The 25,805-nt window shown below is 43.0% G+C and overlaps 3 protein-coding genes and 1 pseudogene across 6 annotated transcripts; 1 reads left to right on the top strand and 3 right to left on the bottom strand.

Moving 5' to 3' along the window:
• The first annotated feature begins 1,751 nt into the window (after nucleotides 1–1,751).
• Nucleotides 1,752–9,141, top strand: LOC124010784 (annotated as a pseudogene).
• ccdc142 (coiled-coil domain containing 142) lies at nucleotides 8,953–15,682 on the bottom strand. 2 transcript variants are annotated; one of them, XM_046323442.1, is made up of 13 exons: nucleotides 15,187–15,682; nucleotides 14,587–14,724; nucleotides 14,395–14,456; nucleotides 14,230–14,284; nucleotides 12,496–14,094; nucleotides 12,330–12,416; nucleotides 12,014–12,178; nucleotides 11,275–11,438; nucleotides 10,909–11,025; nucleotides 10,670–10,784; nucleotides 10,346–10,523; nucleotides 9,809–10,020; nucleotides 8,953–9,631 (listed from the first exon to the last, which is right to left on the bottom strand). In XM_046323442.1, the coding sequence occupies exons 2-13, from the start codon at nucleotides 14,672–14,674 to the stop codon at nucleotides 9,381–9,383; spliced, it is 3,093 nt and encodes a 1,030-aa protein (XP_046179398.1). In that variant the 5' UTR covers nucleotides 14,675–14,724; nucleotides 15,187–15,682; the 3' UTR covers nucleotides 8,953–9,380. The 2 variants fall into 2 exon arrangements, with proteins under 2 accessions (XP_046179398.1, XP_046179399.1); XM_046323443.1 differs by having other exon boundaries at nucleotides 8,953–9,545.
• Nucleotides 15,683–15,803: 121 nt separating this feature from the next.
• On the bottom strand, nucleotides 15,804–19,286 carry LOC124010785 (stem-loop binding protein). Of its 2 annotated transcripts, none has more exons than XM_046323445.1 (8): nucleotides 19,011–19,286; nucleotides 18,107–18,235; nucleotides 17,569–17,673; nucleotides 17,426–17,488; nucleotides 17,082–17,216; nucleotides 16,843–16,992; nucleotides 16,497–16,608; nucleotides 15,804–16,334 (listed from the first exon to the last, which is right to left on the bottom strand). In XM_046323445.1, exons 1-8 carry the CDS (start codon nucleotides 19,067–19,069, stop codon nucleotides 16,266–16,268), a joined length of 822 nt encoding a protein of 273 aa, XP_046179401.1. In that variant the 5' UTR covers nucleotides 19,070–19,286; the 3' UTR covers nucleotides 15,804–16,265. The 2 variants fall into 2 exon arrangements, with proteins under 2 accessions (XP_046179401.1, XP_046179402.1); XM_046323446.1 differs by having other exon boundaries at nucleotides 17,426–17,482; nucleotides 19,011–19,267.
• Nucleotides 19,287–20,867: 1,581 nt separating this feature from the next.
• On the bottom strand, nucleotides 20,868–24,530 carry tmem129 (transmembrane protein 129, E3 ubiquitin protein ligase). Of its 2 annotated transcripts, XM_046323671.1 has the most exons (5): nucleotides 23,980–24,530; nucleotides 23,683–23,772; nucleotides 22,954–23,428; nucleotides 22,573–22,732; nucleotides 20,868–22,010 (listed from the first exon to the last, which is right to left on the bottom strand). In XM_046323671.1, exons 1-5 carry the CDS (start codon nucleotides 23,993–23,995, stop codon nucleotides 21,762–21,764), a joined length of 990 nt encoding a protein of 329 aa, XP_046179627.1. In that variant the 5' UTR covers nucleotides 23,996–24,530; the 3' UTR covers nucleotides 20,868–21,761. The 2 variants fall into 2 exon arrangements, with proteins under 2 accessions (XP_046179627.1, XP_046179626.1); XM_046323670.1 differs by having other exon boundaries at nucleotides 23,683–24,530.
• Between the last annotated feature and the right edge of the window lie 1,275 nt (nucleotides 24,531–25,805).

Genomic DNA, 25,805 nt, shown 5'->3' with positions numbered 1-25,805 from the left:
TGACTTAAATGTAAATGTAAAATGTTCAGACTTAAGGATCGCTGCCATTACCTTGGCTAGGTCGGGGGGGATCAGAGTCGGTGTCCAGTGAGCCCGAGACTTCAGTAGAGGCCTGCTCTTTTGTGACTCGTGGCCGTGGTTGTTTCGACATTTCACAATGAAAAGGCCAAAAATTTCAGAATAAATTGCCAAATTAGTAAATTGGGTTTGATTCCAAAATAAATGTTACAAAATTAACATGGTAGGGGAGATGTTGGTCAAGTATTAATAGTAAATTGTTCACCCTGGACAGGAGCACTGAGAAAACGCATCTTCACATGTTGCTGCCCACCAGCACCGCTTCCCATTTATGCTTTTTGAGTTCATATTTTCATATAAAATCCATTAAATATAAACTGGTTAACATGTTTAAATGGTATTTATGGGGAACAGCCAAGTTGTTTTAAGATCTCTAGATCATTTAATTGCGACAAAAAATAATAATCTGTAAACACCAGGTTTAGCTGATTGCACTTTTAAGACAGTCCCTTAGCCGCCCATGCATAATATTCTCCCATTGAAACCAATATAAAGTCACTTTTTGAAAACGGAACAGAGAAGGAAAAAATGGCGGTACCTTGCTCTCTAGCATCATCTGATTCTAGATATATCACCCTAATCATCCTAGGACCTTCTGCCGAAGAGGTATTGATTAGCAAACTACAAATATCCAAACTGAAAACAAATTTAGCGTGGTATGTTGGACTAGAACACCAATTAATAAAGATTCTTACCTTCCACCTCCCCTGCTTAATCTGAGTCTGCAGTAGTGATAAGAATTAATGGAAGCAATGTTAATGCTTCTACACCTGCATTGTTTGCTGTTTGGAGTTTTAGGCTGGGTTTCTGTACAGCACTTTGTGACATCAGCTGATGTAAGAAGGGCTTAATAAATACATTTGATTTGATGGAGGCAGGGATGGGACGATATAGAATTGTCTGTCAATAAATCAGAATGAAATGTACTGTCAGCAAATATACAACAGATGAGTTGGACCTCCCAAAGATTGCTTAAGGCAGCCAGTCCAGTCTCTTCACAGCTGTTTTAAAGAGACTAAAGACAGTCCAGCACAGAGTTTCTCAACCTCTGGTCCGAGGACCAGCACTGGTTCCTGTGATGATGTTGGGATTGTCCAGCAAGGCCAGATTCTTATAGTGTTACTGATGCCCCCAATGGCACGTGCAAATGTTTAGAGAGCTACGGTAATGATTAAACTAACAGGCTGCCTCTGATATGTCAAGTGATAAAAATAACTGGCAATTGTCCTTGGTGACACCCAAAGTTACGTCAGTGAGGTAGGTATCAGGAAGAAGCTTCCATAGAAGTGTCAGGTTATTATACACTAGAACTTGGTCATTATTTTTATAACTTGTCCATATTTGTAGCAAAGTCCAATCACAAACTTCATACAGTACAGGGTGTTTTGATATTGTGCAATTAAGGTTTTCAAGAGTAAAATAAAAGTTAATGAATTAACATTTAAATTAAAAAATGTATCTTCACACAAGTCTTGTACATGAACAAATGACTGTTGAAAAGTGAAATGATGTGTTCCTTCCCCCTCCCCTGGTTAATAAGAATCTGCATAAGTGATAAGACTTCACGGAAGCAGGGATGGACTATATATAATAGTCTGGAAATGAATCAGAACTAAATGTACTGTCAGCAAATATGCAACGGAATGAGTTGGACCTCCCAAAGATTGCTTAAGGCAGCCAGTCCGGGTGATTTGCTCTTCCAGTGTCACCACTTTGTCGAAGTAAGTATTTGCACCTCCTTCCAAGCTATTCAGACAGGTGTCATGTTTCGTCAAGTCGTCTTTAACGGAGTCCATCTTTGTGTTGACCTCGGTGGCGAGAATGGCTATTTGTGCGGATAGGTCAGTAGATAGTGACTCCACCTTAGCCAGCTCAGTCTGTTCAGACTTAATGATCGCCGCCATTACCTTGGCTAGGTCAGGGGGATCAGAGTCCGTGTCCGGTGAGCCCGAGGCTTCAGTAGAGGCCTGATCTTTTGTAACTCGTGGGCGTGGTTGTTTCGGCATTTCACAATGAAAAGGACAAAAATGTTAAAAAAATATTGCCAAATTAGTAAATTGGATTTGATTCCAAATTAAATATTACAAAATTAACACAGTAGGGGAGATGTTGGTCAAGTATTAATAGTAAATATTTCGCCCTGGACAGGAGCACTGAGAAAACGCATCTTCACATGTTGCTGCCCACCAGCACCGCTTCCCATTTATGCTTTTTGAGTTCATATTTTCAAATAAAATCCATGAAATATAAACAGGTTAACATGTTTAAATGGTATTGTTGTGGGGGGAAACAAAGTTGTTTTAAGATCTCTGATCGATTAATTGAGACAAAAAAAACACAGTTTTTCTGTAAACACCAGGTTTGGCTGATTGCACTTTTAAGACAGTCCTTTAGCCGCCCATGCATAATATTCTCCCATTGAAACCAATATAAAGTCATTTTTTGAAAACGGAACAGAGAAGGAAAAAATGGCGGTACCTTGCTCTCTAGCATCATCTGATTCTAGATATATCACCCTAATCATCCTAGGACCTTCTGCCGAAGAGGTATTGATTAGCAAACTCCAAATATCAAACCAATATCCAAACTGAAAACAAATTTACCGTGGTATGTTGGACTAGAACACCAATTAATAAAGATTGTTACCTTCCACCTCCCCTGCTTAATCTGAGTCTGCAGAAGTGATAAGAATTAATGGAAGCAATGTTAATGCTTCTACACCTGCATTGTTTGCTGTTTGGAGTTTTAGGCTGGGTTTCTGTACAGCACTTTGTGACATCAGCTGATGTAAGAAGGGCTTAATAAATACATTTGATTTGATGGAAGGGCTTAATAAATACATTTGATTTGATGGAAGGGCTTAATAAATACATTTGATTTGATGGAGGCAGGGATGGGATGATATAGAAATGTCTGTCAATAAATCGGAATGAAATGTACTGTCAGCAAATATGCAACGGAATGAGTTGGACCTCCCAAAGATTGCTTAAGGCAGCCAGTCCAGTCTCTTCACAGCTGTTTTAAAGAGACTACAGAAAGTCTAGCTCAGAGTTTATCAACCTCTGTTCTGTGGACCAGCACTGGTTCCTGGGATGATGTTGGGATTGTCCAGCAAGGCCAGATTCTTATAGTGGTACTGATGCCCCCAATGGCACGTGCGAATTATTAGAGAGCTACGGTAATGATTAAACTAACAGGCTGCCTCTGATATGTCAAGTGATTAAAATAACTGGCAATTGTCCTTGGTGACACCCAAAGTTACGTCAGTGAGGTAGGTATCAGGAAGAAGCTTCCATAGAAGTGTCAGGTTATTATACACTAGAACTTGGTCATTATTATTATAACTTGTCCATATTTGTAGCAAAGTCCAATCACAAACTTCATACAGTACAGGGTGTTTTGATATTGTGCAATTAAGGTTTTCAAGAGTAAAATAAAATAAAAGTTAATGAATTAACATTTAAATTAAAAAATGTATCTTCACACAAGTCTTGTACATGAACAAATGACTGTTGAAAAGTGAAATGATGTGTTCCTTCCCCCTCCCCTGGTTAATAAGAATCTGCATAAGTGATAAGACTTCACGGAAGCAGGGATGGACTATATATCATTTTCTGGAAATTAATCAGAACTAAATGTACTGTCAGCAAATATGCAACGGAATGAGTTGGACCTCCCAAAGATTGCTTAAGGCAGCCAGTCCGGGTGATTTGCTCTTCCAGTGTCACCACTTTGTCGAAGTAAGTATTTGCACCTCCTTCCAAGCTATTCAGACAGGTGTCATGTTTCGCCAAGTCGTCTTTAACGGAGTCCATCTTTGTGTTGACCTCGGTGGCGAGAATGGCTATTTGTGCGGATAGGTCAGTAGATAGTGACTCCACCTTAGCCAGCACAGTCTGTTCAGACTTAATGATCGCCGCCATTACCTTGGCTAGGTCAGGGGGATCAGAGTCCGTGTCCGGTGAGCCGGAGAGTTCATGTAGAGGTCTGCTCTTTTGTGACTCACATATTACCTCAACTAACCCGTGCCCCCGCACATTGACTCCGTAAAGGTACCCAGCTGTATATAGTCTCGCTATTGTTATTTTACTGCTGCTCTTTAATGACTTGTTTTTTTTTTTTCAACGGTATTGTTGGTTAGGGGCTTGTAAGTAAACATTTTACTGTAAGATCTACACCTGTGGTATTCAGCGCATGTAACTAATAAAATTTGATTTGATTTAGCATTCACTAGAACTAGGTCATGATTTTATATGACCCTGGTTAGCCTATATAACAACTTCCTCTCAATAGATATGCAGAAACCCTTATAGTACTCAACGAACAGTGAATAGACTTGATTTTTTTTTAAATGTACAGACTATATTTATGGGTGTTGGTGACAGGCAACATTAGGATTTGTGTAGGCTACTGCTTTCATTCACTTGTAAGTATTGCACTTTACCCTATGTAATGCTCAATTTTCAATCCTCTGCCTATCAGAAAAATAGCATTATTATGATGTTGAAATGCAGTATTAAAAAAGTTCGATTTGATTAGTTGGTCAGGCATATCACAGTAAATTTTATATATTTTAGTACATTTTCAAACTGAAAGGATTAGGTCTACTGCTGTAGGTGTGAATATTTTAGTACATTTTCAAACTGAAAGGATTAGGTCTCCTGCTGTAGGTGTGCATATTTTAGTACATTTTCAAACTGAAAGGATTAGGTCTACTGCTGTAGGTGTGCATATTTTAGTACATTTTCAAACTGAAAGGATTAGGTCTACTGCTGTAGGTGTGTATATTTTAGTACATTTTCAAACGGAAAGGATTAGGTCTACTGCTGTAGGTGTGCAAATTTTAGCGTATTTCTCATTGTGATTATGGTTGCAGGCTACAGGTGTGTTTGTGATAGATAGTCGTAGACATGGAGAAGCAGACTGTGGACTTTGCCAGGGACGCTTTTCTAACAGGGAGGTCCCAGCCCCTGAAGTTCAGAGTTCAACAGTTGAAGTCCCTTCAGAAGCTGATCACAGAAAGACAAGGAGAGATTGCCATAGCACTCAAGCAGGACCTCAACAGGGTGAGAGTTTGAAAGTCATTGATTTTTTGTTGTTGATAAATAGACATACACTGAGTGTACAAAACATTAAGAACACCTTCCTAATATTGAGTTGCAAGGTGTCAAAAGCATTCCACAGGGATGCTGGCCCATGTTGACTCCAATGCTTCCTACAGTTGTGCCAAGTTGGCTCAATGTCCTTTGGGTGATGGACCATTCTTGATACACACGGGAAACTGTTGAGTGTGAAAAACCCAGCAGCATTGCAGTTCTTGACCAAAATGGTGCGCTTGGCACCTACTACCATAACCCGTTCAATGGCACTTAATTATTTTGTTTTGCCCATTCACCCTCGGAATGGCACACATATACAACCCATGTCTCAATTGTCTCAAGGCTTAAAAATCCTTCTTTAACCTGTCTCCATTTCCTATACACTGATTGAAGCGATTTTTAACAAGTGGCATCAATAAGGGATCATAGCTTTCAACTGGTCAGTCTATGCCATGGAAAGAGCAAGTATTCTTAATGTTTTGTACACTCAAATGTATCAACAAAGGGCATATATATATATACACCAAGCTTTTTAGATGTAATAAAGCCTTCATAAATCGTAATGCATTTATAAGACCTATATAGATGCTTCACAAATCATAAAAGTAACCAAGTGAATGTCTGAGTTTTCATAACTGTGAAGGAGAAAAGAGGGAGATACCCCTTACCATATTAGTAAAGTCCAACCACCTACCACATTTGAATGACTAATCCAGCATGTTTAGGCACAGAGTGTGTTGATAAGTAAATAATAACGATCCATATAGCCTCGATACAGACAGACATCACTGCCCTGTCGTTTTACAGAGCCAGTATGACACAGCCCTCTCCGAGCTGATTGGCCTGGAGAATGAGATCAGCCTGGCGGTGGGAAGCTGTCTCAGTGGGCTGCCCCTCGCCATGTGGAGAAGAACATCATGACCTTAACAGACCAGGTGTACATCCTGCCTGAACCTCTGGGAGTGGTGCTCATCATCGGGGCATGGAACTACCCCTGGGCCCTCACTCTGCAGCCCCTGATCGGGGCCATCGCAGCTGGTATATACCCCAGACCCTAGTTGAATTCAATTCCTTCAAATGTTCCCACTACAAGGGGAGCAGAGGGGTATACTACAAAGCAGGATCAATGAGTCACCTATGAGCCACCTAACGTTGATAAACAACCAGATATAACCACTTATTTGCAGGCTCGTTAATAAAGGTAACACATCTCTAAGTTTTTTGGTTGTTGAGTGAACTAGACCATGTATATACCAATATTTAATCAAGTTACCTGGCTAACTCATTGATCCTGTAATGGATGCATATTTAGTTTTCTAACTTTATCTCAGCAACCCTCTCACACACTGTTCATTCTTCCTCTACAGGGAATGCAGCAGTGGTGAAACCCTCTGAGTTGAGTGAGCACTCAGCCAGTCTCCTCAAAGCACTGCTCCCTCAATATCTGGACAAGGTCTTACATTTTGCTAACCTTGTATCAGTAATAAAATAAAACATCTAAATGTGTGGTTTTGGGGTAAACTATCACTATAATGTTGGGTTATTTTCCCTGACAGGAGTTATATCCTGTGGTGACAGGTGGAGTTCCAGAGACCCAGGAGTTGCTGAGGCAGCGTTTTGACCACATCTTCTACACTGGGAACAGCACAGTGGGGAAAGTGGTGATGGAGGCCGCAGCCAAACACCTCACCCCTGTCACCCTGGAGCTGGGGGGCAAGAGCCCCTGTTACATCGACAAGGACTGTGACCTCATCGTGGCCTGCCGGTAACAGCTACTTGCACCGTTGCTCAGCAACCCATTTTATCCATAGTCAAATGGCTCATATAGACATGTCTTGATACGTCATGTGTTTGTTTTTATAGCCGAATCACATGGGGAAAGTTTTTCAATGTTGGGCAGACATGCATTGCCCCTGACTACATCCTGTGTGAGCCCAGCATTCAGAACAAAGTGGTGGAGGGCATACGGAATACACTACAGGTCTGTTCCAGATCGGTCTTCCCACAGCAGAGTAGTCTATTACCATGGACAATATATCAGGGTTCTATATCTGTCTATTACACTGTGCGTATGGTTTGAGACCGCATCTAATCCTCGTTTTAGACAGCATCTAATCCCTGTTTTAGACAGCATCTCATCCTCGTTTTAGACAGCATCTCATCCTCGTTTTAGACAGCATCTCATCCTCGTTTTAGACAGCATCTCATCCTCGTTTTAGACAGCATCTCATCCTCGTTTTAGACAGCATATAATCCTCGTTTTAGACAGCACCTAATTAATGTTTTAGACAGCATCTAATCTGTTTTAGACAGCATCTAATCCTCGTTTTAGACAGCATCTATCTAATCCTCGTTTTAGACAGCATCTAATCCTCGTTTTAGACAGCATCTAATCCTCGTTTTAGACAGCATCTAATCCTTGCCTTTTGTTAATTCCAGGAGTTCTACGGCCCGGACCCCAAATCTTCCCCAGACTACGGTCGCATCATCAACCTGCGCCACTTTAGTCGAGTGATGGGTCTGCTGGAGGGATGCAGTGTGACACTAGGGGGAGAGAGCGACCCATCACAGTGTTATATTGGTAGGGAGAATCCTTATGTGGGAGATGATTGGCTGGACTCTTGCCAAGCTTCTTTATTTATGCAATGGGTATACAAATCCATATTGAATCAATTCTGGGATGAACTTTTGTCAGTGCTGTGATGTGCCGATGTAACTGACTGTACCGTCCTTGTGAATCTGTCAATAACAATGACTTTTCCCCCCCATCTGATGCTCCAGCTCCCACAGTGGTAACGGACGTGTCTCCTCACACCAGACTTATGCAGGAGGAGATCTTCGGACCTCTGTTGCCCATAGTGACTGTTGGTGATGTGGGTGATGCAATTCGCTTCATCAACGGGAAAGAGAAGCCCTTAGCGCTGTATGTTTTTTCCTCTGACAAGAAGGTAAGCTACTACCGTTGAAACAATAGGACTCCATATTAGGAGAGTATAGAGGATCACGCAGACTATATTATTCTTCTTTCTCTTTTTGCCAATGAGGTGATAAAGCGAATGATTGCCGAGACCAGCAGCGGCGGGGTGGTAGTCAATGATGTCATAATGCACTACGTGCTCAACTCCCTTCCTTTTGGCGGCGTAGGTAAGACCGATAACCAACAAGTATTTTAATAGTTTTGGCTAGCACATTGGTGAATTTTCCTAGTCTAATATCCTATCTTATAATGACCTCACTTGCTGCTCTCTGAACTCTGACCCCGTACAGGTCAAAGTGGAATGGGCAGGTACCACGGGAAACACACCTTCGACCAGCTCAGCCACCACCGGGCGTGCATGATCAAGTCCTTGGGCATGGAATGCATTAACATGGCCAGGTACCCACCCCAGGACCGCTCACGGGCACGCAGGGTCAGACAGGCCATGAGGAGCTCCCTGTGTGACCAATCTAAATCCACCTTCGTGTGGGCAGTTTTGGCCACCATCTTAGCCTGTGGTCTCCTTGTCGCCCTGATTGTAATTGTAGTCATGGGTGCCAGGTAGCCCAGGTTCTCACTACTGCAACTCATCAACTGGAAATTGTTTTTTGCATCAAATGCACTTCTTGAAGTTGCTATATTGTAATGTATCATCAATGTATTATGTCGATAATTCTGTAATCTTACTATGAGAGGGTTTACTATCTATAGATCAACCATGATTATCTATTTTATGACCTGATGTTTCCTTTTCTGTGGTTAAAAAGTAAACAAAACAAACCCCTCAGGAGCCAGAGATGAAAAACAAATCTTTACTTTCCATTAGTTCATTAGCACAGATTTACAAAAATATGTTAAATTATATGCACATGCCATGGATACACACAATATTTGAAATGTTGTTTTGAAAAGAACCAAAAAAACTTCAGTAACGTTATTACTTTCTACCTTTTGTCGTTAATGATAACATAAATAACTTCAATACTAGTCTATTGACATGGCTTTGATTTGTTCAGATGAAGTCCCAGGAAATGTAACATCCAAATGTTCCTAGTAACTTCATAATCTAGTAAACTGGCCCTAGCGCATTAACACATTTATTAATTCAAAGAGCAAAATGGCTTCCAGATGAGCAGCCTTGTAGGACAGCCTTTAGGCCAAAAGGCTGTTAATTTCCAGTGTCTGGACTGGAGGAGGAATGAGTTTCTACATAGAATACCTGAGGGTTAGGGCTCTGACCTTGTCAGGCACTGCAGCCCAGGGAGCTTCCAGCGGTTTCCATTGTGTATGCGCAGGTCCAGCCACTCTTGCTGTGCCACGGCCAGGTAGGACTCCTGCGGGGTGGAGGCCAGCAGCTCAGGGCTCATAGAGCCCTCTGCCTGGGCCAGGGCCTGTTGACATGCAGACTGTAGGTCCATGCTCTCAAAATTATTCAGACTGCTAGACGATTGGTCCACCATATTGGCACTACTTGGACCTGACGGGTAGAAATTACAAGATTGTCAACAAGAGAAACAGGCCAAATACATTGCTGTAAAGTGTTGTGGTACGTTTGACTTGCCTGTGTGGCTTACTTTTATAATTCCACTATAGTGGGATTCAACTAAAAATAATGTTATCAATGATGAAGGCACCCCCCCTGGTGGACACTTACAGCAGCGTCTGAAGGGCTCCCAGCCCCGCGAAGGCATGTAGGGCTTGGCCATGGGCTGCTGCAGCAGGCACACGATGGCGTTGTCCACCTGGTGGAAGACCCGGAGGGAGAGCAGCCTCTGGTGGATCTCCTCTGACAGGCTGTATTCCTCAGAGCGTATCAGGTTCCGGATCAAGTCAAAGTCTTGCTTCAGCTGTAGAGCCCCCTGGATACTGCAGAGAGAGAGAGTGAGAAGAGAGAGAAGAGAGAGGAGAGAGAGAGAAGAGAGAGAGAGAAGAAGAGAGAGAGAGAGAGAGAGAGAGAGAGAGAGAGAGAGAGAGAGAGAGAAAGGTTGGTGAATGGGTGTGTCTATCACTCCTCTTACTAGTGCCATGTTAGGAGATAACAGTAATGATAATCAGTATAATCACAGAAATAGAATCACTAGTATGGGCTTCCCAAGTCAGAGATTCTATGCCCATTCTAGTAATTGTATTTCTATGATATTCAGCACGGTTGTATTTGCTAATCTAAAATCAGGGAATACTGTACACATACCTGAACTTGATCTTCTGCTTGAGGATGTGCTCCATCCAGGCCTCCATGAAGGCTGTCATGGCCTCTGTCAGGGCGGGGATCCGAGCCTCCTCAGGCAGGGGCTGCACCCCCTCCAGTACCTGTCCTATTACACTCTGAGCTGCAGTAGTAGCGTAATCACTAGGGCTGCTGGGGAACTCTACAGATACAATAAGATGAAGGAAAAAATAAGCATCAATTATATTGGCTCCATACACAAAGTACAACAGAAAAAAACTCAAATAGTGGACATGTTTCTTATGTTTAGAATATAGGATATTTCAGTTCCATCAGTCTGTAATTTACCTGTTTTATAGTTCACTCTCCAGTGCTTTGCTGGGGGCATGGTCTGCAAAAAGATCTCCTCAGACATCCTCTTACAGTCCTTGGAGAAGATTCTGAGCACCAGTTCAGAGAATACCTTCAACAATGCAGATATAATAGAACTGAGTTTTTTTGAGTAATAAATTCAAATCGGTTATAAGAGATGACAGGTGGAACATTGGTCTAGAAATTGACAGATCAACCATTATATTGTCCCTCACCTGTAGATCTGTGACACTCTGAGTAAGCTGTGCAGCCAGCAGCTTGAGGAGATGATTTTCATTCACACTCAGGGCCTCCACATTCTGCAGTAGCCTCACCACTGATGCTCTCAGAACCTTAAAGCACAGAACACACTTATGTAAGTGCATCCCTCAATGTCAAAATAGGATTTCTCACTAAAGACAAGAAGAAAGATGGAGACCACCTGAAGCAAGGCCAACATACATTCAATAGCGAAATAGAAGATGTGTCCCCCAAATGTCATCGTATTCCCTATATAGTGCACTGCTTTAGACCAGAGCTCTAGTTCAAAGTAGTGCACTATATAGGAAGTCATTGGGAAGCATGTCAGAGTGAATCCTCACCTTGAGGTCTCCTAGGGTGACAAGCAGGAACTTGTTGAGGGACCAGGAGGAAAGGAACTGGTAGGCCTTTCTCATGACCCAGAAGGTAGAGGATCGGACAGATGCCACCACTCTGCTCAGCGATCCTATGTGAAGGGACCTCATAGTCCGAGCATTACTGTCACCTGATGAAGGATGAAAAGCAAGATGACTACCGTGTGGCCTGGTAGAATGTTTAAGAGGTAGAGAAGGAGAATTACCTGGGATATTTGGAGGTGATTTCCAGATTAATAAGCAGTTTAAATCATATGGATATGGGGGTTAACTTGGACCAGGTGGGCTGATATAGGTGTTAACTTGGACCAGGTGGGCTGATATAGGGGTTAACTTGGACCAGGTGGGCTGATATAGGGGTTACCTTGGACCAGATGGGCTGATATAGGAGTTACCTTGGACCAGGTGGGCTGATATAATGGGTTAACTTGGACCAGGTGGGCTGATATAGGGGTTAACTTGGACCAGATGGGCTGATATAGGGGTTACCTTGGACCAGATGGGCTGATATAGGGGTTATCTTGGACCAGGTGGGCTGATATAGGGGTTACCTTGGACCAGATGGGCTGATATAGGGGTTACCTTGGACCAGGTGGGCTGATATAGGGGTTAACTTGGACCAGATGGGCTGATATAGGGGTTACCTTGGACCAGATGGGCTGATATAGGGGTTACCTTGGACCAGGTGGGCTGATATAGGGGTTACCTTGGACCAGGTGGGCTGAAGTTTGAAGACACTGCAGCACTGTGAGGAGTGGAGGGGACAGCTGCATTAGTCTCTCCATGGTACATGTCATCACCATGCAGTTCTCACGCTCGACTCCTGGAAGACATTTATCTTTCAGTCCTGAGCCCAGTGACGCACACATCACTGCAAGAGAGAAATAAACACACACACAAAGATTAGAGGCAATACCTTAAAAGAAACCAAAAACATTGTGTTGTTATATTACTATAACTACATGATGCAGATGGATGTCAAATTACAGTGTATTAAGGATGTTTTAAACACAGAAACTGACCGTCATCCCAGTGCCTAAAAGCAGTGTTGGACAGGAGCTGTAAGATGAAGTCATCAACCACTCCTCTACACTCTTCAGGGATGAGCTCTGCAAGGCATTCAACTATTATTTATTGAAAGTGTCACAGTCACACATCAACTGATTAAAAACAGGCAGCATTTGTTACCTCCTCTACAGCCATGGTTGAGCCACATCACAAGCTGGAAAACCATCTGGTCGTTCCACTGGTTAACACTGCCCAAAGGGTCTCTCTTTGGCGGCTGGTGGAAGCGCTGAATGACGGCTTTGCCAAACTCCCTCCACAGCATTGTCCTGTAATGACCAAAGAGCTCCACACAGGCCCCAGACTGGACTGACTTGGGTCTCTTTATCTCCTGCCTGGCCTCATCTGTGGGTGAAGACTCTCCCTCAAAGCACCTTTGAGAATGTTCTGGGGTGTTGGTACACTCCGGCCTGGGTCTGTTGGGGATGTGTGGAGCCATCAGGTCTGTGGAGGACACCAGGGCCTGGAAGAGAATCTCTAGAGACTTTCGGTCCTGACGGATGAAGGCTATAAAGGGGAGATCAGAGGACCAGGAACAGGGTTTTCCCAACCTGGATTCATCTGAAGAGGGCCCAGGGAGGTTCTCCAGTGTGAGTCCATCAGGACTGGGCTCTGAGGGGTGTAGAGGGAAAAGCAGCGGGAATAACAGTTCTAATTTCTCCCACGTAGGGGCTGGGGCTCCAGTGTGCAGGGCCTGGGAGTGGAGGAAGCTCTGTTGGGAAGCCCATTGGTACAGCTGCTCTGCTGCGATCTGCCCCCTGTGCTCTGCTAGTATCCTCATCAGTTCAACCACTGGGAACGGTGCAGGAAGGCTACCCCTCCGGGTGGGCTGCCTACAAGACAGCCCAGGCCAGTCAGACAGCTGCAGGGTCTGAGTTCTCCACCGCGAGCCTCTATGCTGGAATTTCTGTTCCTCCAGTACCTGGTTAAAGACCTCTGCCCCAGCCAGCAGGTCTTCTAAGGCATCTCTAGGCACCCTGGCCAGCTGAGCTGAGGCCAGAGCGGAGAGGGCTGTATAGATACAACGTTCCATCAGAACCAGGGCCTGCAGTCCCAGCACTCTCAGTGTCCGCCGCATGACAGCAAGGGTCTCTGTCCTCTGGAACAGAACAGTTCTCAGCCAGACGTCAGACTGGGCTTTGGCACATAGAGCATCCCAATGGCTCACGTGGATACGTAGTTCCTGGCACAGGCCTCCCATCCCAAAGCTCCAGGCAGAGTTTGGTCGCTCCAGGATTCGACTCCTGTCCATCAACAAACCTAGCTCCCGCTCCAGCAGGCTAGTCAGTTTGTCAACGTACACAGTGGTGACTCTGGTGCGCCGGGCATACTCATGGAGGAAAAGGAGCTGAGCCCGCTGTTCCAGTAGGTACTGCAACTGCCCATAATGCTGGCTGAGGGTAGCGGCTGGAGGGTGGTGGTAGAAACTGCCCTCTGTAGTGAGGCCCCTGACACAACTCTGCAGCTGGCCTGTCCGTGGCCCCCGCAACACTTGGCACTGTGGACTGAGACCCAGCATGCCCTGGTCTAGCCGCTGCAGCCTGCTAGACGACTGAGAGGTGAGGTTCTGGCACGCTACGAAGGTATCCCGGTTCTCAAATTCCCACATATCATCACTTTTCTGCCTCAGTAGCCACCTCAGGCTGGGGTTGAAGCGAGTCCTCAGCAGGGCCTCCGCCTTCTGCAGAGACTTGGTGAAGGGGCAACTCTGGGACCAAGAAGCTGAATGAAGATGACAGAAAGTATAGTGCTACTGTAATGCCACACAAACAGCATTGTCCTCTTATCAATTTGTTTCTATTTACATAGCTCAGGTGTTAACTATCAAAACAGTAACAAAGAAGGTGTTGCCCATACCATCAAGCTTGTCCTTTGAAAGAAAGTCATCATCTGACAAAGCATTTAGTCTCTTCTGAAATAAGATGGTTCAGAGAATGGTCAATAATAAAACCATAACTTAATGTTTTTTACATTGACTTAAGCATACCACAAAATATTTCATTGAGAATGTTAGTCACTTACCTGTTCTTCTTCAGAAGAAAAGGGTTCTGGGTTCTCATTCACAGGGGATGTCTCTGTTTTATCTGGATGAAGACAAAGAGTAGTATCACACCACGCAACAGTGTTCCTATTCTGAAACAGAACACGAAGTAACAATAAACAACGTATTCACAATCAATGTCAGTGTAGACGTTAGGGAACAGAGGTGGTTACCTCCTGCCTTGTCCAAACCTCCATGCCCCTCTATTTCCAGAGCTTTCCCATTCTGGGTCACCTGGTAGGTGCATAAAATTTGAGCCATATCAAACAGGACGCAGCCTTCAGGGGTCTTTCCCAAAATGGCTCACATTGCTGTTGGAAACAACGTTATTAATAAATGCCCTCATAGAATAAATGAACACATTTCCAGGAAACAGCACTGAGCTTTAACGTTACTCAAGGTAACATGATCACCCTCTTTACATTTCGTATTCAGGTTACGTCTAGCTCTTAAACTTTAGCGATGAGGTCAAGCTCGCCTGCTGATGTTTTCTGATAGTATTCCTTGACAAGCTGTCGCCACCAAATACTCCATCTGTGCGATCGCTGATAGTAGACTATCGTATAGAAAGGCAACGATAGCCACCGTTCACATAACTAATACAGGTGTCTATTTGAAAACGATTTCACACTTGCCTGTCATTGCCAAAATCTATAGTGAGATTCATAACAACTCTATCACAGTGACACACTCCCTAACATGGTAGCTACGCGTTGGCCATCTGAAAAGTATAGGCTACTTACTGCCATAATAACACGGCAATAACACAATACCTGTGAAATCAGTATCCGGCGTAAAGGCCCAGTAAGAGAACCCCATTTAGCTGGCTAGTAAGTCTATGCTTCCTCTTCTTGACACCTGGCGTTGGCAAGTTCATTTGTCAACATTGCTTTTTACTCCACGTTGCTTGCCACTCTTGCTAGCAAATATTTTCTAGTTAGCAAGCGATGGCCAAAATGAAGAAATTAGCATCCATTGTTGCTAGCTACCGTTAAAGGTAAAACAAACATCACATTTGTACTTGAATACTTCCGTGTTTCACATCAACACTTGCTGTGAGGATTACAGCAGTCAACTGTTAGCAATTTAGCCAATCCTATTTTGAGTTTTAATCCTAGTGCTCACGAAAGTAGCGGGTTTGGTCCACGAATAGCATTGCTAGCTCAAAGCTCGCTAACCATCATGAGATACAAATAGCCAATGAAAAGAGAGCGTCCCTTGTTATGGTTAATACGGGGCGGAGCTATGGCGCTCATCCATGCTTCCGATAATCACTAAGTAATAAGTATTAATGTAATATGAAAAACTAGCTAAGAACATATACATTTCGCAGCTACAGCCAGGCAGAACGCTGAGAATGCATATACAGAAAACTGATCATAGAGTAAAATAACCTTGACGCATAACTTCATTTATTTTTTAAAAACTGCCTATAAAAATCTCAATGCCAACATTACCCTTCAAAATATAGTACAACATTGTATTTCAAAACAATTTACACAGGCTGCAAAATTCTGATATTTCTTTCTAATTGGTCATTTTTACCTACCACATCAGATCTTTTTCAGAGCTGATCTGATAGAGAAGAAAAATCTGATTTGGACTGCCTGTTTAAACGCAGTCAAATTTACACTCCCAACTACTCACAATAAATTTATTTTCTTAACATAAAGTCATTAACAATTATAAAATGCAAGCATCCACAGCACAACATAAGAAAATTGTAACTATATACAATTCAGGTCACTGACTTGAATTTAATCATGAATTTATCCTGGAATTTTAATTAAGCATTCAATCATTTTTTTCCAGCTAGGGTGATCGCCATGGATTGTCTTTCAATGCACAACAGTTAGGCCATGTCAAGATCAACTGATGCATCTATTTTCATCATCTTGCTGGGAGTCCCTTGGCAGGAGTCCTAGAACATAAAAAAAAGATCTAGATTAGTTTTATACTGAAAATGCAGCACAAAGTCACTCCAATTGTGTTTGGTAAGAGTCCAACAGTGCTTCCCAAAATGGCGTTTGAACATGGACCAATAGTTGTCTTCAAACATGCCAAGACTGGTTAAAGAACATACCGGTTGAGACGAAGAGGCATTGCTGACTTTAAGAGGCTGTGCGCTCGAGTCTGAATCCAGCTCAGGGAAGTCCAGCTCAATATCCATGACATCATCCAAGTCAACCTCCTCTCTAAATGATACATGAAACAAAGAACAACTGTATTACAAACTTGGTTTGAGTAAGCCATCTGGCACAAAGGTGTCCTCTCATGAAGGATTTTCCCTGAAACTAGGTAGATACATTTTTTCTACAGGATGGCTTTAACATATTTCCCAAATCCAATTGCAGGAGAACAACTTGTGCTTACAATTACTATATCAAAGGGAGTATAAAGTTCAATGGCAGGATATTTGAGGGGCTTACATGGCCTGCAGCTCACTGCCTTCCAGGGCTGGGGGATCCCACGCGTGAATCTTCACCTTCCACAGCTTAATCTGCTGGTCCCATGAGCGCCGGCTGTACTTCTTAAACTTGTTGGGAGTCTTAGGATGAACTCCCGGCTGCCGCAAATGCCTGGCAAAACAATGGAAAACAAATGGGTTAATATTAACTTTGATCTATTAGGGTGGTAGCTGAATGAAAACCAACACTATTTTACTCACTTGGGTACTTCCTTGATGTATCGGTCATAGGCGAGTGTGTTCTTCCCGTAGGTGATCTGTTTCTGCCTCCTCATCAGGACTTCCTCGTCCTCCTCCATGACCTCACCGGGGACAGGAGAGTCTCTGGACTCTGAGCTGAAGACAGGAAACAGATTAATGAATGAAATGCAAAGAATGGATGTACCCTGAGTGCCAGTCTGTTTGTGCTATCATGCCAACTCCTTGTCACGCACATTGTTTGTTTGTCTTGACAATGAGTGAGCAATGGAGTTGGCAAGAGCACAAAAATCTGGGACCAGGCTCTCATGCAAAACACAGTATGAGACATTAATTTTCAAACATACCTCCCAGAAGAGTTCTTTCGTTCCCTTGGACCAAAATCTGATGTTAGTATCCTTCGCCTGTAACTAAAAGAAACAATACCATAATCAATTGAAAGCTTTTACAAGCATATTTAACTAAAAGGGGAAACTCAGTGACTGCTGACCGTTGCATATCCCGACGGACACTTGAGCGCCTTTCGTCAGTCTCCACTTCACTCCCCCAATCTGCGCATCTAGGAACTGGACCTTCACTTTCAGGAGTGGTAAAACTGAAAGAGCAATGAAATGTACAGTTCAGTTATTATGAGATTTCTCTCCAGAAGATGTCTCAAAACACCTTAAGTTGGAGATGGCTGATGGTGTGAAAAAAACATTAAACACCATACATTTTAATTGTTTGTTTTTAACAGCATTATTCAGGGTGACATACATGGGGCACATTTGCATTTAGCAACCATGTCAACCTAGCCATTGTTCTCAAACGCACTTCCCTCATTTACGTGTCACAGGACAGTCTACTTAATTTATGGTTGTCAAGGTCTACATCCCAAATTGCTTGTCCCTATAAAGTGCACTATAAAGAAACCATAGGGCTCTGGTCAAAGTAGTGCACTATGTAGGGAAATTTGGGGGCTCAACAGAAAATCTACCTAAAATATTGGTTTGATTACTCCCAAGTGAGCAGTCTGAATCTTATCTTACCTAACAGGTCTATGGTTAGCATTCATCTTCAGATCACTGGTACCGGTTGAGTCCAAGTCCCCATTTGATCTCATACTGCCATCAGCTCCCCGTTTCCGGCAGTTGGACCACCTTGAAGGGCCCCTATTCCTAGAAACAATGATATATGGATCAACAAGACTGAAAGATCATGCCATTGTCAGGATCATTTTTCCGAATAACTTAACATTAAAACAGTACTAAAAATGCCTTGCTCCCTTTGATTTAGTTGATTATTGTCAATCACTACAGACTCAGTGGAGACACTAGTAGGTACACTAGTTGACTATGAGATATTTCAAGCACAGTACAATAGCTGCTTCGGCGCCATAGGATGCATGAGCGCGAAATGTTTTGTTAGTCAACCAACGTTACTATAGCTAGCTAGCAAGCAAGCTAACGTTAGTAGCTAGTTAGCTGTTGCATTTTAGCTAGCTACATTTTAAGGGAAATTGGTTGTTATAAAGTTGGCTGGCTAGCTAACGTTAGTTAGATAAACAAATTATTTGCACTTTCTATTTAGCTACTGTAACTAGTTACGGCAAGTTAGCAAGCTATTGTTAGCTGATTAGCTATCCAGCAGTAAACTTAGCTAGCTAACACCTGATCAAAATAAAGGTTAGGTATCTAGCAAACGCTACGTTACTGTTGGTAGCAAAACTAGTCAAGAATGCATAAGCCAGCAATGCAATAAATGCTCACATACTTATAACACGATATGAAACATACATTAGCTGGAAAAGCGTACCTAGAAACAATTAGCCAGCTAGCTAACCAGACCAGCAACAATTCCGGATTTCGCGGGAGAATGGCGCGAGAGAAAGCGAAAATAGATTTTTAAATATATTTTTGTCGCTAAATTACTTACAAACTCATGACAACTCACCTATTTTCATCTCCGTTATATTCAGCATTGGTGCGTCTGGATTTGTGGCGAAAAGACATTTTTTTCTAAACTTACAGAGGAACGAAGGGCTTGTAGCTACTTCCCTTAAAGCAGAGAGAGCTCTTTTGATTTTGATGTGAACGCGCCAAAGCTAAGGAATGGCGCTTCCCTGACGTCAGTCAACAATTGAAGAATTCATTTCGCATGGCCCGGTGCCCAAGGAGTGTAGAGATATCGGTTAAGGACCAATGGAATTGTCTAATTTCACAACCTCTGCTGTTCCGGGGCACCGTGTCATGTACAAACGAACATGCCCGTTGTTGTCACGTGACAGAAGGGGAGGGATTTGACGCACTTGTTTACAAAACCACAGATGGAACAGTGGTGGTTTAGTTATAGAGGCATATAATTTAGGGAGCTAGGCAAACTTTTAGAATATTATACAAACATACAAAGAGGCGCCGTATACATTCTGTTACATAGCATTGTTTAAATGTTCCTCGTGTAATGGTGAACTAACATGGCTGCCATAGAATGTTGTAGTGTCATGTAAATGCGTCATAATGCTCATTCTAGACAATCCGTTTTATAGCATTTTTTTAAATATTCCCCATGTTGTTAAAATGTGCAGCTAACGCCACGTCAATGTGCTATACTAGGAAACTCCGACATTTCCAAATTTTTAACTGGTAGTAGTTTTATACGTTCTGCGTTCAACAAATCAGCAAGTCGGAAATGTCGCGGCATAACATGGCTAGAATGTTGAAGTGTCGTTAATACATCATAATGCAGAAACCGCATTGGCCCAACTGTCTTGACGCATTCAAGACAACTGGGACCTCTGAAAAAATGGGGTCAAATCATGTCAATGACCTTCTGGTCAGAAAGTTAAGAGGTCTACAGAAATGGCAAAGTTTTCGACATGAAACTCACACTTAATTGGTAATTAGATACATTTCAGTTTTCTAGATCCGACTACCACGTGAATGCGGAATCATCTTTGCATCTGGGACAGCATGGGCAGCGCCAATGAGTAGAAACAAGTGTCCTGTACGATTGGCTGATCCCTCCTGATGACCCGATTGGACATGACTCCAGCAGGGTCACCAGGAAAGATCAGCCAATGAAGTTGGACGTCTCGCCCTGTTGACTACATTAAAATTGTGGAAGCCCCAATGGCGCTGCCCATGCTGATAACAGCATTTAGTCCGCTAGAGGGCTCTATATCATTCTCTTGGTTAAAAATAATTTCCCCAGTTTGAGCTCGTTTTTTTATCGAGCTCCCAGTTCTCTTGAACGCACTTAAGTCGGACATTTCCGAGTTCAAAATTGTTTTAAACGCGGCGCTAACACATGTTCTACTTATACATTTCGTTGATAAAAAAAACCTCATGTTGCCGCGTTCAAAACAACTGGGATCTCTGAAATCTGTCACTTCCAACTTCAGTGCGTTCAAGACAACTAGAAACTTTTAAAAAACGAGCAACAACTGAGAAAATTATTTAGAATGTTCATCCAAATCGGAAACTCCGGCATCTTTCTGGTACTCCGTCTTTCTGACTTGAATATCCCTGACGTCATGATTTGTCCCCAAGTTCCCAGTGAATGCGCCATTACTGTTGATTGCCACAAAGAGGCGCCCAAGACCGTCATGGTGGATCACTAGGCCCACTGATCAATGAAGTTCAGTAATTTCCTCATCCATTCTCGGCATTGTTAAAAACATGTTATGTGGCAATTCTCACACAACAATTCTTAACCTTTTTGTTCCCAGGTCAGGTTAGTTAATTTTCTGTTGACAAATCCTAATCGAAATGTGGTATCAAGCAGTGGACATTCAGCAACAAACAAAACAAATTAGAGGGTAGCTATATTTTAATAAAGGTAACATAATTGTGAAATTAAGTATATGGCAATTTTAAAAACCATGTACCACATCAGTTTTCCCCATGTCATCAACTGACTACTTCATCAATTATATTTTCATAGCCTTACTTGACAAAGTTCCGTAATTGCATAACAGACCGATGAAAGAGTGATAACAAAGAGATGAACAAAATGTTTCCATTACAGCACCCTTGAAAAAGAGACAGTAAAACAGAGTAAAGATATGTTGTGCCACACTGTCCAGAGCCTACTACATTTTGCCCCATTTGAGTCTCATCAGAACGATCAACTGGAAGATGTTGAAAACCACACAAGGTAATTCAAGGGGCAGACAAACGTTTAGGCATAAGTGACTCAGCGATATGACGTAGGTGCACAAAGTAAACAGCATAGTGGGTTGATTTCCACAACAACTACGAGCATTGACTCACGAGGCTAAACTTCTCAGCTGTTTTGGTTCGTACATACCACTCTAACAGTGTGACACGAACACGTGCACATGCACAGATACTGTGCGAGTCTTGCATCTCGCTCATCGCAATATCTTCGGTGCTGCTCATGGAAACATCATTTTGCTGAGACTAAATTTAACCTCTACTTAGCAATCTACCCAGCTTTAAAGTTCATGTTGTAGCCATATTGTGCAGGGAAAAATATTTGATCAAATCAAAATCATGAAGAGCAAAGTTAGAAAAAAACTAGAATATGCCAAGGTTTCCCATAGCAGAGTAATGGCACTAATGATGCAATAGAGACAAGGCACAATTAGAAAAGTAATCACAAGGGCTATCTGATGCACCAAACCACCAGCAGATTCCTATGCATATCTTTAGAATTGACTGAGAGGAAAACTGTATTGAGTGATCAGGGGACAACGCAGACATCCAGGATGCAGAACTTGGCCCTACAAGTGGGGCAAGGCACTCTGTTGCCCAACCAGGTCTCAGGTTTCTGCTGGTCCTGGCGGCTGGCAAACCATTTGCCCATACAGGTGAGACACCACATGGGTCTACAGTAGCACTGCTGGCACTCTCCTTCACCCTCCTCCTGGCATAGCCGTAACAGTTTGGTGTTGGCGGGCACCTGCATGCAACCAATGCAGGACTCCAGCTCCTAAGAACAGAGGCAGAGAAATATTGGGCATGATATTTCTAGTTTCTACTACACTGAGCAGAACACATTTTTTCATGACCATTTATCAAGCATGTTGGGAGAATTAATTTAAAGGTAGACTCAGCAAAATTATGTTGTCACGAGCAACACTAGAGATTGAGGTGAGCGCTTTGCGCTCACAGTCAAAGGGGGATACCAAGTCAGTTGTACAACAATGCCTTCAACTGAAATGTGTCTTCCACATTTAACCCAACCCCTCTGAATCAGAGAGGTGTGGGGGTCTGCCTTAATCGACATCCACGTCTTCGACGCCCAAGGAACAGTGGGTTAACTGCCTTGCTCAAGAGCAGAACAACAGATGTTTACCATGTCAGCTCGGGGATACGATCTAGCAACATTTCGGTAACTGGCCCAGCGCTCTAACCACTAGGCTACCACACACAGTATGTGCACAGGTTCACTTCACGCTGTGTCGTTTACTTTCTGCATCATATCGCTGAGTCTACCTTTAATGTTGAATACATTAAATGGTTCACCCATAGACAATATAACATGGGGGCACCTGTCCGCTTGTCAGCTGGTAGACTTGGTTCATTTCCACCTGGGATTTGAATGTTTCCAAGAAGAGGTCACTCATAGTCTGGTGAATGACCACGTTGGCAGCGTTCCTGATTGGTGCATGCAGCTTCTCTCGCAGTTCTGCATATTCTGTTGAATTGAGCCTACGCAGGTGCATAATTCAGAACTGAATATTTCACATACATAGTACAACAGCATTATGCATCAGAAAAACAATATTTGCATTAAACAGGTGTTACAATGGGAAATAAATATGGTAGTTCTATTTAAGGTTTTGAAAGGGGTTGGCATTTACGGTTTACTTCTCAAATGAGCTGACAAGACAACAGCAAGCTTAGCCTATAGCTCGTGTTAGCTACTGTACCTTATGTCAAACGGCTTGACGCTGGGGTTGATGCTAGCGACCCGGAGTGTCAGGATCTGAACAGGAGTGGCTGAGTCAGGGGAGAGCTGGTGTTGCCTTGAGTCTGTGACTGTCAAGTGAGTGTCTTGCTGCAGTGCAATATGTACATAATAGGTAGTGACCTTCATGATCCAGGTGTCAGTGATGAGAACCCTTGCACCAGGGGCACCCGTAGCAAACTTGTCAATGCGGCGAAATTCTGTGTTGACAGAGGAGGCAACTGCCCCCCAGCCGGACTGGGGCAATGCATGGGCTTTAAGGTTCTGCGATATTGGATGATTTCCCCATTTGTGCCGAGACCAGTAGATGACGAGCACCCAGCTAAAGAGCTGAAGAGCCAGTGACAATGTGAAGAAAGCCCTCCAGCCATCACTTATTAAGTGAACATAGGCCAGATACTTTTCTGGGGCAGCTATGCACATTCCCAAGTAGTACCCTGTTGGATACGGAACAGAAAGTTTGCTCAAATGTCTATAAACTTGACTTTTGAATGATGTGGCTAGCTACTAGCTAGGCAGAATTATCACAGATAAAAGAGACTAGCTATACTATAGTAAAAAACAACAACAATGCAATCAGTTAGTATGAATGATCACTTGACAGGACAGTGATCAATGTGGGTATTGCATGTCAATAGCTATTTTTCACTAGGCCCCTGGCAGCTAGTTAGCTGCTAGCTAAGTGACTTACCAAGTGGCAAAGTTGAATGAACTAGTAAAGTGACGCTCGTTCTCCTCACATGATACTGGATGAAACCAATATCTTCACTTCCAAGCCATCCTGAAAACAGATTTTGCACGGTGAAACCAGCTGATCGAAATTCATTTGGTGTGAATACAAAGCAAAACGCTAATACTATGTAGGCTAAAGAAAACGTTACTTCTGGCCGATCCATGTTAACAATGTATTTGTATCTAGTTAAGCTAACTGTCTAGCTAATTTTATTAACACATTAGCTAGCTAGAACTGAATAGGAAAAAAACAGACCAAAAAATGACAACATCCTGTGCCACGACTTTCGCTAACCCCTGAATTTTCAAAATAAAAGTCGGGTGCTGCAGTCCAAACAAGTTATTTCTTCCCTTTCATTTAGGGGATTCCCCGTTGAAACCGGATGCAGTTTGATTTCCATCTAAAATGAAGGTCCAATTCACTACTTTGCCCCCTCTGCCCTCGATTTAGATCAAGGGAGCGAGTGACGAATGTAGACTACTTATGGTTGATATGACCCACAATTCAATGCAAACGGTAGTTAAGCGTCATACTCCAGTGGCCGCGAAGTGTCACATTTTATCAACGTAGCTAGCTTTTAGGAATACTAAAATGTATTGGAATAAACGACCAAACTAAAAAACTATCTAGCCAGCTATGGGTAACTGTAGCTAGTTGTCTGGCACGAGTGCAAGCTAGCTACGTTAGCTTGCTAGGTACATTCATAGCTTTAAGTTGGTTGTTTTTAAGCTCAATTTCCAAGATTTCCACCAAGGACTTTGCCGCTCTGATCACCACTCTCCCTTGCTCTAAGGGCTCCCCAGTGGTGCAGTGGTCTAAGGCACTGCATCTCAGTGCAAGAGGCGTCGCTGCAGTCCCTGGTTTGAATCCAGGCTGCATCACATCCGGCTGTGATTGGGAGTCCTATAGGGCAACGCACAATTGGCCCGGGGTAGGCTGTCATTGTAAATAAGAATTTGTCCTTAACTGACTTACCTAGTTAAATAAATGTTAATTTTTTTTAATTGCTTGGGCAAGGGACATTTAAGGTACACTCAGACGTGATGATGTAAAACGTTATTCAAGGGCTGAGGGTTTGGACGGCAGCCTGGGTTTCGCAACAAACTTCTTCTGTGCATTTTATGGCACACTACAAACCAAAAAGCTGTACTGGGTAAAAAAATATATATATATCACATATGTGATAGGGAAACCTAACTTAATCAACCCAAAATAAAACAAAAAAACACATTGACAACACAAAAACCCCTACTTCTTCCTTCCTTCAAATCTCCATATCTTTCTTCTCGGGCTCTATGACCTGAGAGGGTGGTACGGCTTTTGACAATACTCCATGCAACCCCTCCGCCGAGAACTCTTTTAGAGCCAGGAACCGTTCCGCCACATCCACAATATCTATTTTCCTGGACTGTCTCTCCACCTTGGGAGTGCCATTAATCAACATAGCTATAAATACCACAAAGTCCACCTGCTTAACCTTGAACATATCTGGGTCCTGCTGTTGAAGGGCAACCCCCTGCAGCCTTCAGTGAAGGCCTATCCACCACCATGGACTCTTCAGGAGAACCATTTGAATCCTCAACCCTTTTAACAGGAGCTGCATATGAAATACTCTGAACAGCCCTGACTTTGGAAACCTCATTCTCTTTCACCCTTGTTGGGCATTCCAAAGACATGGCTTCATGGTTACCACCACAATTGCAACATGTCACATTTTCATCACTTTAAAACACATGATATGATCTTTTCCTAAACTTGAACATCTCGGTTTCTCCATTCTGCAAACACTTGAAACATATCCAAAAGCTTTACAATGATGGTCTTGGAACATGTTCTGGCTTGGTAGTTTATATATCCCAAATGCACTTGAGTAATGAGAGACTCCATATTTAAAAAACACAAGAAGACTTTTTCTTCATCAACCACATGATTCATCTGACGAGCATCATTCATTCCAGGAATATTTTTAATGACTGCAAGATATTACCCCCTTGAGGGATGCCCTGTTCCGAAGAGGCACACAGGACACATCAAACTTATCAAACCGGGTGAGAGGCAACACGCTCCCTCTGATCCTCAGA

This window comes from Oncorhynchus gorbuscha, linkage group LG23, assembly GCF_021184085.1.
Source record: "Oncorhynchus gorbuscha isolate QuinsamMale2020 ecotype Even-year linkage group LG23, OgorEven_v1.0, whole genome shotgun sequence".
NCBI lineage: Eukaryota > Metazoa > Chordata > Actinopteri > Salmoniformes > Salmonidae > Oncorhynchus > Oncorhynchus gorbuscha.
This window is presented reverse-complemented; position numbering and strand designations above follow the sequence as displayed.

Coding starts and splice junctions, on each gene's coding strand:
- tmem129 (XM_046323670.1), bottom strand. CDS start 23,887: ATGGATCGGCCAGAAGTAACGTTTTCTTTAGCCTACATAGTATTAGCG. Junction 23,429..23,682: donor TCATTCAACTTTGCCACTTG/GTAAGTCACTTA, acceptor CGTATCCAACAG/GGTACTACTTGGGAATGTGC. Junction 22,733..22,953: donor GTCAAGCCGTTTGACATAAG/GTACAGTAGCTA, acceptor GCACCTGCGTAG/GCTCAATTCAACAGAATATG.
- LOC124010785 (XM_046323445.1), bottom strand. CDS start 19,069: ATGTCTTTTCGCCACAAATCCAGACGCACCAATGCTGAATATAACGGA. Junction 17,217..17,425: donor CGAAAGAACTCTTCTGGGAG/GTATGTTTGAAA, acceptor TCCTGTCTTCAG/CTCAGAGTCCAGAGACTCTC. Junction 16,335..16,496: donor ATGCCTCTTCGTCTCAACCG/GTATGTTCTTTA, acceptor TTTATGTTCTAG/GACTCCTGCCAAGGGACTCC.
- ccdc142 (XM_046323442.1), bottom strand. CDS start 14,674: ATGGCTCAAATTTTATGCACCTACCAGGTGACCCAGAATGGGAAAGCT. Junction 14,285..14,394: donor TTTCTTCTGAAGAAGAACAG/GTAAGTGACTAA, acceptor ATCTTATTTCAG/AAGAGACTAAATGCTTTGTC. Junction 14,095..14,229: donor TTCAAAGGACAAGCTTGATG/GTATGGGCAACA, acceptor ATCTTCATTCAG/CTTCTTGGTCCCAGAGTTGC.